Below are 16,138 nucleotides of genomic sequence, written 5' to 3' on the forward strand. Positions count from 1 at the left end.
CGTTGAATCTACAACATAAAGATTGTTTTTGATTAAATTTGTAGCCGTGATAAATCAACGTCTACATTTATAACCATATTATAATAACATGAGAAAAACAGAAGCGGCATACGGTTTGACTGATCAGCTGCTATCAGATGCAAATACACTGAGAGTTTCAGATCCAACTCCCACTGAATACTTCCCGTTTTGAAAGACCAAGACGGCAAGAAACAGGCTTACAAAACAGAAGCCATTGACCCCGTAATAAACATGCACACACACCATGAACAGACACTCTGTGGTTTCCTGTGCATTTGCAGCTCTGTGAAGCCCTCTCACACCATGTAGGGCCCATAACCTACATCTGCACATCTGCTGTGTTGCACTTCAGCAAACAAACACAGGCCACTTATTGTTCCCACCAGGACTCTGTTTTGATGTGAAGCTCTAAGACCGACAATCGGCAGTTCTTCTAAGAACAATAAACACTGACGTTTTAAAGATCTTGAGGTCTCTCCAAATGTATATGAGAACTAACCACAGATCTTTTGTGGATGCAGACGGGTTCAGACACTTCTATATTTTAATATGTTCCCAAATAAACGCAGCTTCATCCTCTCTTTCAGAGTTCATTGCTCTTGTTTATACAAGAAAAACCTGCTATGGATATGTTTCTATAAATAATAAATACATCTTGGACCAAACAGATGCTTTCCTGATAGTTCAATTGATATGTTTCTTATATTTGAGGATACCATTAATTCCTGACCATATACCAAACTCTAATTGCAGAGATAAAACCCCAGACAGGATAGGAACCTTCACCAGGCCTGTTAACTGTGGGCGGAGCCACTCAAACGGAAGGGGAAGGTCGGGGAAGAAAATGGGGTTAATTATCCTGCCGTATGAACCAGCCTCAAAGCCAAATACACAACAACTCTAACCCAATGAATTCAGGTGGTCCAGTTCTTTAATGGCCAAAGATGTAGAAAAATCCAGACCTTTTTAAATGAAAGGGTCGCTGTCATTTCTTATGCAGTAACACGATGCTATCTGCGCAAGAAGTCCAATCATAAAAATTCGCTATTGCTAAATATTCCACGGTTAACTTTTGGTGGTATTAGATCAAAGTGAAAGAAACTGGGATTGTTATTAACGAAGTAATGGGTCATGTAAAATCCCAGTGGGGGTTCAGCAAAAGCTGAGGTACACAGGTTGTCAACTTCCTGACCTCAGCCTGATTGAGCAACTTTATTATCAATTACAGCAGAGACCTGGGGTGTCATTTATAAAGCTCACGTACACAAAATGAGGCCTGAAACCTGCGTACATCACTTTCCACACAAAAGTTGGCATCTCCCGTCTCCATTTTGGAGACAGGAAAAATTGATGATGCAGATGGTAAAGTAGTGAAACTGCATGAGGATTCCTCTCAAACTTCACACCATATCAGAGTTTAATCATAGATCAATTTTATCATATGCACTAAAAAACAAAGTGTTATTTATTTTTTGTGCCGGTGACACTTAAGTATACATGTGGGACATTTCAAATAAATAAATAAAATGTTCATGTGCGTGCTCCAATGGCGCAGGCATAGTGGGCACGGCCCATATACAGAGGCCTTAGTCCTCGACGTGGCTGACCTGGGTTTGATTCTGGCCTAAAGTCCTTTGCTCCCTTTCTTTCCCAGTCTACTGTGTGAAAAATGAGCCACTAGTGCAGTTAAAAACCAAGAACAAATAGTAAAAAAGTGCTCATAATCCATTTTAAAAGTTTGCACAACATTGTATCAGGATTCTCTACCATTGCATTCCTCCAGGGTTGTGTGTTCCACAGATTAACAGATTATTTTGACAAGGAGTGTTTGTGTTCTGCTATAACCTACAAGGGAAAGTGGCTAAATCTCCCTCGCAGGTGCTAAAAGCCAGCTCTCCAACCCCCAGAGCGCAAAGAAGGTGCTAACATTTACAGAAACAATAAGAAAGAATCCCTGGATGATAATGACTCCAGTAACTTCTCCCTTTTCAGCCATACAGTTGGACAAAAGTAGAGAATAGTTTTTATTGGTCAATAAAGGCCTTTTTAGCATTTCATTTGCACTTCTTTGTGATGTTGCTTGAATTTTGATGTTGAGAATTGTTCACAAAGCTATCATTGCCTTAAATCGGGAAAACATGTCAAGGCAAACATTAATTATGTATGAAAAACTACATTCATGCAAAAAATGCCCTGAATTGCGATGACCGCAGAGTGATTTTGGTTCATTGAGAGGAGAACCCATTAAGATAGAGGAGAACCCATTAAGATTTGATCATCTGCAGCAGTCTCACCTGGGACCATGGGAGGTGTTTGGATGCTCATCTTATGCACAGTGACTTTTTTGGTATAAACGTTTGTATGGTTTATTCTCTTTAGATGTTTGTTGCAAAAGTTGTTAACTTTATGCTTTACAAATATGTAGCGCTAATTTATGATGGAGATTCAGCAGGTTTAGAAGTGTGGCTGTGTTAAAGGTTTTCTGTCCCTAGGCTCTTGCTTGCCAATTGATCAAAATGATGGCATACATTATGAGGAACAGATGACTAGAAACAGTAAGAGCATATTAAAACGGGGGATTGCTAAGCACCTTGTTAAGAGTACTTCTGACAATACTGTGGTTTTGATTTGCAGTGTTGTCACAAAACAGAATTTCTCTTAAGAAAATCCTCCTTGTGTGTGTGTGTGTGTGTGTAAAGATTATTTGCTCTTTCCTGTGGTTGGCATTGTTAACTCTGAAATAACATTGGTTAACTGGCCCATTTATTAAATGTACTAACATTCATCACGTGTTTTGCATTGCTAATTTATGGTTGCATCTGGGCGAGCAGGGCATAAGGCAGAACCTTGTACTCAAATGTTCAGGTGTAGTTGTGATTTTTGCTGGTGAGCGGGCGCATGGTTTTATACCTTCTTTTTTTTTGGCACATGCTATTTTCAGTTTTATGGTGTATGGATTCTATGCAATGTTTTAAAAATGAGGCCCTAGCAGCTCCAAATGACAACACTGCACATGAAATGTCTCCTCCCTGACTCTGCTCTTTGTATTATGGCAGTAAAAAAAGCTCTTATAATATGCAAAAAGCCAGAGTGAGCACAAGTTCTTTCCTTAGAGAGAGAAATGCAACATAGGTAACATTGGTATTCTTTTTAACTAGCTTCATATTGATCCAGTCTGTTATCCAGTTGTCGACATCTGCTTTCAAGAGTCTTTATGGTCGTGTTACCATAATGAAGTTTTTGATGAGAAGGACACCGGCTCAGAATGCACACATTCACACACAACACCTCCTAAATTCGGCCCTGTTTGGATGAAAAGAGGAACACGCCTGCTCCGTCTGATCTGATACCTCTCATAGTTGCCACGGTTGTCCTGGGGATCTCCATATTGACACACTGTGGTGCTGCAATAAATCCTGCTCGTGACCTTGGGCCACGGCTCTTCACCCTGACTGCAGGCTGGGGGACTGAAGTTTTTAAGTAAGAACTTTCTCTCGGTTTGCATGTGACACAGTTTCACTCAGAAGACAGAAAAACACATCTAAACATACGTATTTGAAGAGTGATGCCCTTCTTTTTTTACTGAGAACACAGTGGCAAGACAAATGTCACTTTTAGCGCAAACGGATTGCATGTCGGATTTCGAATCAGATGTCCTATTCAACCCACCCCCAACCGCTTCTCCACCATCGTAGCTGAGTTCATCTAGCTTCCAAGACGTTCCTCCATCCTCAACCCATCAGAGTGTTTTCTCCCTTCAGTCTTCATCACTCCCTATCGCCTGTTATTGGTCCGGCAGAAGACCACCATGTTGGGCCCGGTTCTGCCAGAGGTTTCTTCCCAAAGGGGAGTTTTTCCTACAGTCGCTTCAAGCTTGCTCATCATGGACAGTTCATGCAAACCTGTGTTTATCAAGTTGGACATCTATCTTAAACAGATCATCATATGGACTGAACAAACTTCTTCTATCCTATCTCCACTCCACCACGAGTTTCAGACCTGGGGGGGGGGGGACATCCCTGTTCTCATACATCTACTTATGCATATTAAAGTATAATTCAGCATTAATGTTCCTGCCGAGGTCTGAGCGCCAAAGACTTAAAATATTGTGTCAATAAAATCCTTCTAATTGCCATTTCTTTCTCTGTGAGTTTTTCAGATTGAACTGCTGTTTCTTCAATAAATCAAATAAATAAACTGCTTAAAGAATTTTAAGGAGACTGCAACATATTTTCTATTTAAAGCTGCATTTACAGCTTTTTATTTTATTTTTATTTTTTTTCCAACAGAAGCTATGATGCTGAAGCTTTTTTTTATGTTTTTTGTTATTGCTCCTTACCTGTTACATTTACTGGTTCTGGGTCCCACTCATGTCACACCTAATTGGAGGCCCTTTAGGCTCTTTCCTTTATGTGGTCTTCATCGAATGGCAGCTGCCTGATCCAGAACCCCCACAGAACCTCACAACAGTTTCCACCAACAGCGACAGCATCAAAAAGCCTGCCACCATGTGGGGGATAGGAGGCAATTTAGAGTCCACATATTTTTAATTGATTGGTACAGATGGCATATGTTGGATGAAAATTTAAGACATTTGTTTTTTTATGCGGGTAAAGTACACAGTTATGATTCAGCAGACCCAAAAGTGTTGCACAAATTTGATTTTTTCATTTTAACATGCCACACTGTTTTCATCTGTTTCATTCATACTATATACAGAAAAAAGGTAAAATGTATCGTAAGATTACAAGCTTTTGCATGTAATCTATTATTTTATTTTTATTTTTATGTACCTGTGCACATTTGATGAGTGATAAATAGCTTCCCTTTCCCCTGGGGTTTAAATGTAACACAGAGGTGTTTTCCTCTCTGCCAGTCTTCAAAATGGGAAACACAAGAGAGCCTATACTTCAAATCTATTTACTCACCTGAACATGCCCATATCTACGGTCAGAGCAAATAGTTACAAGGTTTAAACAAACTGGAGCTTTGGCAAGCAAGGGTGAAAGAGGACGCAAGCTGTGTTGTCTCCAAGCATTGTGAGGAAAACGGTAAGGAAAGTGAACCAGGAGGAAAAATCTATGGAGCCAGTCGATTTTTGGAACATCAAGGACCTTCTTTTAAACGGTAACGACAATAGTTTGTGTTTGTATCTCTTTTGCATTGTTCCTTGTAAGCATGTCTTTTATTTTGTTATAATATTTGGTATAATAGACCAAATGTTATAGATCATTTGTGTTTATTTCTCATGTGTATTTATGCAATGTTTGTGTTCCTTGTAGTTACTGATCTAGAATTTTCAGTAAAAAAAGAAAATCTTAAAATGAACCAAAAAAGGTAAGAGAGGTTTAACATAATCACTTTTACCAAGGAGCATTATATTTTAGCTAGTTTTCAGAGTGACATGTTTCTGCAATCAAAAAAAAAAATGTTTTGTTTTTGAAAACAGTTAAGCACATAAAAAAAAGGTGGTCCACTACAGGCTGCTGTTATAAACAAAGTAAACGGCAGAGGGCGCTATGGACTAAGCAGACAGGGAGGCACCTAGATGATTGCAAGATATGCGTTTCACTTGTAAATCAGTTATGTATAAATTAAGCACGATAAAAAAGCTAATTAGTTTAAATCAGCTTATACATTTGTCATCCGAGTTGCAAATGTAAGGCACAGTGAGAGAGAGACGTGAAACTTAAATTTAGCTCCTTGGCAGCAGGAAGTTCAGATGGAGATGGTGAAGTATGTGAAACCCTTCCTCCCACCTCTGCTCCTCACCCTCCCACCTCTCTCTCGCTTTCTCTTTCTTTCTCTCTCTCACAGTCTCTGTCCCTCCTCCAGTTGAAGGCAGTCCTCCCTGATCCTGACCCACTGAATGTGTCCAGATCATCCATCGCTGCTTCTCCTCTCCTCACCGGGTCCTATCTAACGGAAGTCTGAACCTCATCATGACCTCAGACTTTCCTCCACAAACACGTTTCTGATGCAAAATTGAAAAAAGGTAGGATGTTTTTGAACTGATCTGGCTTTTGACTTTGATGTTTCAGCACTTTATCAGCTGGAGATGTGAATGTTTGGTGTCGGTGTTAAAGAGATTTGCTTCTATTGTTGTACTAACAGTATTTTTTAAGGTCACCATGTATAGAGAAGCGATTTGTTTAGACATGGCTCAGCGTTAGGGGATTTTAAATAAAGTCACTGTCGCTTTCTATGAGTCATAATGTTTCTGAAACTCAGAGTTCCTCCTCCTGTTGTTGTAGAGACTTTACAGACCTACAGACTTTCCTTTGATTTATTGATGCACTTCAGTTAAATAAATACTTTTCTAAACTAACTACATCTCTAGTTGATGTGACAGGATGTGTTAATGTGGAGCACAGGTGGAAACACTAGACACTGGATTTTTATTTACATTGCATTGCAAAAGTATTCATACCCCTTTTTCACAATTGTTCACGTTACACAATTAGATATAAAGTGGAAGGAAAAATAAACATGGTTTTCAGCATTGTACTGTCTCTGTGTATGTGTTTAGGGTCATAGCCCTGCTGGAAGGTTGAATCTCCACCCCAAATTCAAGTCTTTTGCAACTTCTAAAAGTTTTTTAGGTCTATTCCCGTCCATCTTGACATTAACCTTGACCAGCTTCTCCATTCCTGCTGAATAAAAGAATCCCCACAGCATTATGCTGCTGTCACTATATGTTTTATGCTTGGGGTGGTGTGCAGTTTTAGTTTTCCTGCCACACATACTGGTTTACATATAGACCCAAAAGGTACATTTTGGTCTCGTCTAACAGGAGAACCTTCTTCGAAATGTTTTCTGTTATGCCTGCATCAGGGGTCCCTACAGCCTGGCTCTCAGGATCCTCTATGTTGCAGATATATCCTTGCTTTAGCATGACTGATTAAGATGATTTTATCCCCTCATCAACATGCCAACAATCTCTACAGAGGTCTATTAATTACCAATTCAGCACATGGCAACAGGGAAACAGTCGATCCTGATGGGGGGATCTATAGATGACAGCTTATGGCTTCTTTTTCCATCGCTTTCTTATTTCAGCTCTTCCATAAAGGCTAGATTTGTAGACATCACAACTTTTTGGAGTTCAGTTTCACCAAACATTGTTGACAGATTCTCCCACCTGAGCTGTTGATCCCTTTAATGCATCTCAGATCATTGCTCTCTTTGCCCCGGCTGTCAGTTTAGATAGACAGTGTTGTCTTGGTGTCATGGACTGAAGAGTGCTTCAAACGTCCAAAGCTTGAGATATTGTTTTATTGTTTTTATACCGCTTTAAGCTTCTCCATAACGTTATCTGCTTTCTGCATCCCCTTGTGCCCATGATGCTGACTGTTCTCTAATATTCCCTAACAAACTCCTGGGCTCCTTCACAGAACAGCTGCATTTATGCAGAGATAAACCTACACACAGGAGGACTTTATTTAATAATAAGGTGATTTGCAAAGACATTTATTCCACTGAGTTTTATGTAGGGGTATTAGGACTGGGCATAGATGTCCGATACACCAATAAGACTTTTATTTGTTAAAAATGTGAAAAACCGTGTATGATTTTCCTTTCACCTTAAATGTACGCTCTACTTTGTCTTGGTCTATCGCATAAAATCCCAATAATATATATTATTGTTGGCTGTAAGGTTCAGTGTATTAATGTACATATCCAAATAACATCAAACATGTCAATTACATTAACAGTTAAGCACAAACGTGTGTTTGCTCTGAATGTTTCTACGTACAGCAATCTTGCAGCTCATGATTGGCCTTTTTGTATACGATTGTAATAAAACTATTTTGGCTTCTTCTTTAAGGCTTTTGTGTAATATTGTCATCAAGAAGAAGAGAGTGTTCCTACAGTGCATGTTGAATTCATAAGGATTGCATGTCTCTCGTTATACCATGTAGCTTGAATTGAGACTTCTTTCTGGATGTATGTTTCAAATGCTTGCTAATTTAAGTATGTGCAATGCACTCCTTGAAGTGTTATTAATTATAAATAGAGGATTAATAGAGGATTTTAAGCAAAAAGAGGTAAATACTGTATGTTTTTAGGGGTACCTTCAAGTCAACTTTCAGTAAATACCCACAGAAAAGACCCTGTTTTCTGTCGGGTTTTTTATGTCGAAACAGCATGAAACTGTGGTCGAAAAGTCAAAGGTTGAATGTATATTCAGAAAGATGTCTATATATTTTTGAGCTAGATATTGACAATTACTGCCCATCCAATGTCTATACCTGCGGAGCTGGTGCATATCTCCAGCAGTCAGTGGGTCATTGGGTGAGACGTGGGGTACACCCTGGTCCTGTCACCAGTCCATCACTGGATGCTGTGACAGGTCAACCTCAAATACCCATAAAAAGATGTGCATTAGGGTCAAATATTAACAGAAAAACAGTTAATTTCTAGAAATGAATCCTGCTATGACGATATATTATTAACCCACATTTATTCTCACTTTTTCTTTCTCTTTCCAAATCATAGCATCCCTACCCCTTCTTTAAAAAAATGGAGTTAAAGCAAGTGAACTTTTTAAAGTATGTGGGCCACCAGTGTTTGAAGGATTGCCTCGCGTGTAAAACATCTGATATCTTGGTGAATTGGTTTAATGCAATATGGACAGTCATGTAAAGAAGGAGGTCCTGGACACAAGAGACTGAAGTAAAAGTCCTGCAAAGGTTAGCTCACCAATGCAGATCAGGCCGGGAGCTCCATCACCCGAGTGGAGCCCGGACTTGAGTTGCTTCTGCTTCGCATTAGAAGGGAAGAACTGATGTGGTTATCGCATCTTATCAGGATGGCTTACTTGAAATGTTTTTCAGGCAGGTCCCACTCAGACTCTGGGGTAGACCCAGAATAGACTGGACGGATTATATGTCCCCTCCGGCCTGGGAAGGCCCTGGCATGCCCGAGACCTTGGAACGACCTCTGATAAATTGAAGCCAGTGAATGGATGGATATACCAAGCAACATCTTGTTAAGAAAACGTCATATTCTGTGCAAATAACATTCAAATCTGGTTGGAAACTGGAAGGTGAAAAGACCCCCACACAGAGCGAAGGATTCAGGCATCTGACGAGGATCTTTGGAGACTATCTAGAGGCGGAGACAGCGCCGCTCTGTACTGAAAGGAGTCAACTGAGGCAGTCCAGGCATTTGAGCAGGACGCCTTATTGTTTGAAGGTTTTTCTGGCACAAAACACTAGAAGGAGACTCCAAGGGAGTACCAAAACTCACTGGAGAGACCATATAAAGGATGGATGAACAAAGGAACAATACAGATGCTAATAGAGGAAATCAACTGTACTGTAAAATGTAGCGTGTTGCATGAAGGCTGAAGAAATGTGACAGACTCATGTAATGAGTTTATGTCTCATGAAATGAGTTTATGTACAGCAGTGCATACTACAGCGATAATAAGAGTCTTGCTGCTGCTGTTGCAGTTCAAAGTAAGAGATTTCTTTGGGGATTTTTTTTTTTTACTACGCTGAATCCTCTAACACATCAGCCAGACTCTCATGTTAGTAACAATATATATGTCCCGGGTGGTTCTCACTTCCCCATGGAGACAGTTTTAATTCAACTGGCCTGTGGGTCCGTAGGTGTACACAGGATGTCAGTGACAGATGGACAACCCGAGAGAGGGGAAGAGGTATGACAACTGAAAGGCTGAGGAGAGAAGAGAGGTGAGAGAGCATTGCAAGCCGTTCTCGTTCTCACATTGTTGTACCTGAACAAACACTGCAGCATGTTGAAGGAAGCAAGCAAAAGGTCAAGGCTTCTCTTGCTGTGATACATGAGTAAAGGACTATCTGATTTGTAAAATGCATTTAGGCGATTATGTCAGAGTTGGGATTTCTGCAGCTCTTTCAATGTTTGCATGTTCTTCTCATCTGCTGCTATGATTGATGCTCTCTTTGTCAAAGCTATGGCTATTGTCTTCTAAACTAACTGCGCTTCAGATGTCTCCATAACTTCCCCCTGACACGTCCACTGTGCTCCTTTTTTTCTTAATGATGCTGTTTGTTCACTAATGTTCTGTAATAAACCACTTAAGTCCTTCTCCAATGGATTTGGACTGGCACACAGGAGGAACAGATTTAATTCAATTCAATTCGATTTAATTTTATTTATATAGCGCCAATTCACGATGAATGTCATCTCAAGGCACTTTGCGAAGTCAAATTCAATCAGATTATACAAAATTATACAAAAAGTTGATTATACAAAATTATACAAAAAGTTATACAAAATTATAAAAAAAGTTTCCTTTCTAAGGAAACCCAGCAGATTGCATCAAGTCTTAACAAACAGCATTCACTCCTCCTGAAAGAGCGTAGAGCCACAGGGAGAGTCATCTGCATTGTCCATGGCTTTGCAGCAATTCCTCGTACTGAGCAAGCATGAAGCGACAGACAGTGGAGAGGAAAACTCCCCTTTAACAGGGAGGAAAACCTCCAGCAGAACCAGGCTCAGTGTGAACAGTCATCTGCCTCAGACGAAGAAGACAGAGCAGAGACACAATAAGAGAGAAAAAAAGCACAGAAGCACACATTGATCCAGGAATCTGTTCTACATTAGATGGTAATAGCGGGTGATCTGTCTTCCCTGGATGATGTCACAGTTAACAGAACATCAGACCAGGAGTATCTGCTGTGAAGAGAAAAATGACAGAGAACAAAAAGGTAAAAGTTGAAAAAACAACAAGCTAATAAAAACTGGAGAACAGTAGGAAAACTCAGCAGAGTGAGAAAAATAGACCCTGATGTCCTCCAGCAGCCTATAGCAGCAGAACTACAGAGATAACTCAGCGTAAACTAAGCCACTCTATCAAAAAGGAAAGTTTTAAGATTAGTCTTAAAAGTAGACAGGGTGTCTGCCTCATGGACCAAAAGGATCTACTCTATCTAGGAAGTTGAAGAAATTTTATTTCAATTCTTTGCTTGGAATTTTTTTTCTGCACACCTTCATTCTGGTTCGTCTGAATAGCCGTCATTATTTCTAGATAATCATATTTATGAGACTTTGGTAGACCGTTCCAAAGTCTTCTAAATGGCAGTAAGGACTTTTTGCTTTCTAAAAGGGCCTTTAGTTTCTGCTTTGGGTTTCGAGACCTCAGCTTGACCTCCACAGTTCCTGTAACAGTCGTTTGATAATTGCATTATGCACCAAGGAAGCAGCTACCTTAGAGCACTTTGCTTTCGTTTGGTAGCCTTTTTTATTCTTTAACTGGGGACTTATTGGGTAGAATTTACATTTCCAAAAGCAAGCAACAGCAGCTAGATTAACCTAAATACTTTTTTGTTTTATTTCAAAACTTCATAAAACCAAAACAAAACACCAGGCCCTGATAAGCTTAACTATGTTAATCCTTTGCTTGTTGAAATAGTCACAACGAGAAATTTTAGCCTGTCGTGTCCAAATGTTTTCATCCCTCTGTGGGTTGTGGAGTGCAAGGAGTAACAAGATATGATGCAAGAAAAAAAAAAAAAAACGTACAGCGGGGTAGAAAACGATGATGGAAACAGTAGCTGAAAGATAATCTGCCCAGCTGGCATGGAGAAAGGCAGAGCAGCTCTGTCTCAAAGAGTATTGATTGGATATTTGCTCCTTTTAGTCTGTGTCTGCTGTATTGTATGCACTGCTTAACAAAAAAAAAAAAAAAAAAGATTTGTAATGGCTCATCTGTCATCCTCTGTCTCCTGGCTTCTGTACTTAACTGAGATAAAACACAACGAATACAAGCACAAGAGGTGTACCACAGTAACAAGCCAGCATAATGGAGGAGAGGAAGACAGGAAAGAGAAGAGGTGTAATTGTTCAGAGCGGGCCGTGGCGTTTTTCTGTGTCCTGTGCCAGAGAGAGCAGAGCGACAGCGGATCAGGCCGAAGTCACCAGTATCCCCCCCCCCCGCCAGACAGAGACGGATGCGGCTCTCTGCTGAATGTCATTTCCTCATTACTGCTTTCACAGAGCAGAGATGGCCTGCTGGATGTGTATGTGGGACCTGTTGTGCAACGGTGTGAATGCATTACTGATTTGCATCTTGTTTCTTTTACCACAGCACTTGAAAGTAAATGATGTGAAACGACGGGTGACAGTTTGGTCTGAAACAAAAGCGGTTTATAAGTGATTTATTTCAGACAACTTGAGTTTTTGGTCCTCACTTTTCTCCTCCCACCTCCTATTCTGAATCGCCGCAACTCTTTGTCTTTTTTTTGTGTGTGTTATCGGTTTGTTGTGACAGCACTGCTTCTGTTGACCTTACTGTCCTCTCTTTTACCCCTGCAGACAGTCTCATGGGCCTTAGCAAAAGGACGGCGGCAGAGTGGAGATGTTCAGAAAGAGGCCTCCTCCAGGTCAGCACCTCACATTAAACACGTTCAGCATATGAGAAAGACAGGAAGTGAAACATACCTTGGCTCAGAGAACTTTTGTTTTGAAGTGCAAATTTAAGCACAGGGGCTTCATTCTGGAAAATCTGGGAATTTAGTTTAGGAGTTTCCAGGTTTGTAAACACTATGTTTTCTTTGTAGAGAAAACATAGTGTAGAAAAACATTTACATCTCCAGACTTTATTCATGCAGTCATTGTCTAAACGGAAAAGTACTATACAGTGCCAAGCTTATATAAGAACATATGCCCCAATAAAGTACTACATGCTGTAGCAACCGTCTGGTCGGCAGCTGAAGCTCCAAGATGCAGCATCCGGCGATCCACTTCTGATAAAAGTAACCAGGGTTCATCATCATATCCTGTATTGACACAAGCCGCAATGAGCATTCCTCTTAAAAATCACATTCATCCAGTCCTACCTTCATTAATCCATCCACTCATCCATCACAAACTTTATTTATTTTAAGTTATTGTACAGTTAATCCCCACTGCTGTGAACCTGCAGTCCAGCCACTGCTTGGCTGCAACAAATAGGATCTTGTCAAGCAGTTGAAACTGTAACTAGCAAAAAAAGGGCATTATTTGGTTTGCATGAGGCGCTGGATTGGGGAAACACAAACAGACCTCCAATTTGCACATATAGCTGTGGTTCTGGGAGCCCAGGAGAAGTTGTGTGAAGATTTTCAGGCTGTGGTTACAACAGAAAATGTAATGATAAAGCTGGAAAACTGAATCCCTGGCATCATATTTTACCATGAGAAGAGAGGAAAAAGCCTGAGCAGCCTCTCTAGGAATATAATTACTCATGAAAGGACAAATAACTTCTGTCTTTTTGCTCTATCTGAGTGTCTATCAGAGGTAAATGAAAAAACAACAACATACATATCTTGGAATTTCTGTCTATGATTACTTTGGACTACAGTGACATCGACACATAAAGGTATGACAGGTTTTGCTCTGTATGCAGACTCTACTCTCCAGTTTTGTCCTTGCTTCATATTAGCTGATGAAAACAGTGTTTCCTCCTCTTCAACAACGCCAAAACTGGGAGTTTAGGTGCAGAAATCTCCCAAATATACAGATAAATGGTGTGAAGAGGGCCTAAATTGTTGGGTTTTGTTGAATGGGAAGAAGGGGTGGGTTCAACCTATACTGTTAATATAAGTGGAGCAGTTCACGGAAAAGAGCGTTGGTAACAGATGAGACAGAACATGTTTGTCCAATTACTCAATTAATCAAGGATTATTAAGTAGAAAACCTCCATCCATCCGTCTTCTTCCGCGTATCCAAGGTCAGGTCATGGAGGTAGCCGCCTTAATAGGGAGGCACAGACGTCCTTCTCCCCAGCCACTTGGGACAACTCCTCCGGGGGAATCCCAAGGCTTTCCCAGGCCAGACGAGAGACATAGTCCCTCCAGCGTGTCCTGGGTCTTCCCCTGGGCCTCCTCCCAGTGGGACATACCCGGAACACCTCACCAGGGAGGCGTCCAGGAGGCATACTAACCAGATGCCCTAGGCACCTCAACTGGCTCCTCTCAACGTGGAGAAGCAGAGGCTCTATCATGAGTCCCCTCCAGATGACCAAGCTTGGGAGAGCCCAGACACACTACGGAGAAAACTCATTTCGGCCGCTTGTATCCGGGATCTCGTTTTTCGGTCATGACCCAAATCTCATGACCATAGATGAGCGAAGGAACGTAGATCGACCAGTAAATCGAGTGCTTTGCCTTTTGGCTCAGCTCTCTCTTCACCACAACAGACCAGTACAGCACCCGCTTCACAGCAGACGCAGCAATCCGCCTATCGATCTCCCGCTACATCTTACCCTCATTCAAGATCCCACAAAACTTAAACTCCTCCACTTGGAGCAGGACATCCTCCCCAAACTTAAGAAGGCACTCTATGGTCTTCCGGCTCAAGACCACCCTTGGATTTGGAGGCACTGATCCTCAGACATCAGTGCGTGAAATACTTAACTTGACATCTGAAAAATTCAGTAGCTGCAGCTGTGAGTTGGTTGAGAACTTCCAGCGTAGATTTTCCTTCCGCAACGTTTTCTCTGCCTGTGCTCCTCAAAATGTCTTCTCTCAGACACGTAAAGTTAAACAGCTTGCAACTCAAATACGTTTCAAACTTTTCAGAATATGTTGAAATCTGAAAGATGTCACTTGCTTTCAACACTGCCAGCTGAGCAGCTTGATTCTTGTGCCTCTTGCGACGTCAATGACTGCAATCCACACAACGCAGACTGAGCATCTCCTTCTTCTGTGCCCTGTTATCTTTTATCAATATTTCATGCTCTCTAAATGTCTATCCGATGCTTATAACAAATTTTCTTTCCAGTCCTTGCACCCGATCATGACAGCATGTTCTCCAGTGTGTGTTTTATGAATCAGGGAGTTTATGCCTGCAGACCTCACAGGATCTGTGAAATGCATCATTCTTCTCAACCATCATCTGCTCATCTAGCTATTCTCAGCTTTCTCTTAGGGAATCACATTGTCATTGATACGCTAATCTACATGTCTCAGACAGCTTTATGATAATTGCTTTTCAAATGGGAGCCATTTGTGTCCCACGTGGCACGAGGCCGGCGGCGCAGCACGTGCCTTGCCACCTGCCTGGCCCCGCCCACTGCGGCGCACCTTCTCGGGCTAAAAACGTGCAGGAAACATTTTGGCTCCCAACTCAGTATCATCGCAGCGCAGTCAGTGATTTCGGAGCCAAAATGGCGCACGTCCCTCTTAATCAGCGATTTGCTCAGCTGTGGGATCCCTGCAGTGGCGGTTTCCGTCGTAATCGCAACTGGGTTACGTAATGTCCCACGTTGGGCAGTGTTTATGTTGTGGGTGAAAGTCGACGCGAGCCTCAACACGCAGGAGAAGCCTCTGCAACACAAAATAGCGGACAAAAAAATCACAGAGCCAGAGCCGAGGTACTGGTCAGGCTGCATGTGGATGTGTCGGTCATTTTAGGAAAAGCATGACCTCATCGTTTGTGCAGACGGAGAGGGAGAAATCCGAGCAGGGCGCGCTGCGTGCGTGAGCTCGATCGCGCACTTCAAGAACGCAGAGAGGAGAGCGGAGACGCAGGGTGGGATGGTCCGAGTCAACCAACTCTACTGAAGTTGGTTCGGAAGCTTCATCGCCTCTTCCCCGCGAAGATCTGAAGGTCACATTTATTCGCCATATGCGGCTGTATCAGCGCTCTTCTGCAGCCAAAAAAGATGACAGTGCTGAAAGAAATCCCGGAGAAATGGTTTCCAGTGGTTCTCCTCCCCACTCAGAAAAAGAAAAACGCAGGACTTGGGGGAGGAAAATCGAAAAAGAAGCGGACAGGTACGAGTGTGAGGTTGTTTGTACAAATCCCATCTCATTTTACAAATAAAGATCATAATCATTTCAGATAAGTTTAAGTTTCATCCCATCTCCATCCAAACCAGTGTTTGTCATTTGTATCTGCTTTCATCGTCCTATTACTCCTCCACATGAAGGAAGAAATGTGCGACACAAGCCCTTAAATTAGTAAATTTACATTAAATAATTAAATGTCATAACTGTTAGTTAAGATTTGTTGTATTGCCTGTTAAAGTCTAAATTATTTGTTGAATATTGAATTTGCTACAACCCCTCATGGGATAATTTAGACAGCCACTTGGAGCCAAGTGGCTGTAATTTCTGTTTGGTCATTCTGCCAGCAATGTAAT

The 16,138-nt window shown here is 41.4% G+C and overlaps 1 protein-coding gene across 3 annotated transcripts in view; it reads left to right on the forward strand.

Moving 5' to 3' along the window:
- Window positions 1-5,920: 5,920 nt before the first annotated feature.
- atp8b2 (ATPase phospholipid transporting 8B2) overlaps window positions 5,921-16,138 on the forward strand; it is a 40,306-nt gene continuing 30,088 nt past the window's right edge. The window contains exons 1-2 of one of the 3 annotated variants that reach the window (XM_021318171.2): window positions 5,921-6,016; window positions 12,328-12,395. In XM_021318171.2, the coding sequence (XP_021173846.2) occupies window positions 12,371-12,395 (25 nt within the window). In that variant the 5' untranslated portion in view covers window positions 5,921-6,016; window positions 12,328-12,370. Of the gene's footprint in view, window positions 6,017-9,703; window positions 9,723-12,327; window positions 12,396-15,109; window positions 15,771-16,138 lie in introns of those variants that run through there. The other 2 variants (XM_036133989.1, XM_012865784.3) reach the window with 2 other exon arrangements.

Source organism: Fundulus heteroclitus, chromosome 3, assembly GCF_011125445.2.
Source record: "Fundulus heteroclitus isolate FHET01 chromosome 3, MU-UCD_Fhet_4.1, whole genome shotgun sequence".
NCBI lineage: Eukaryota > Metazoa > Chordata > Actinopteri > Cyprinodontiformes > Fundulidae > Fundulus > Fundulus heteroclitus.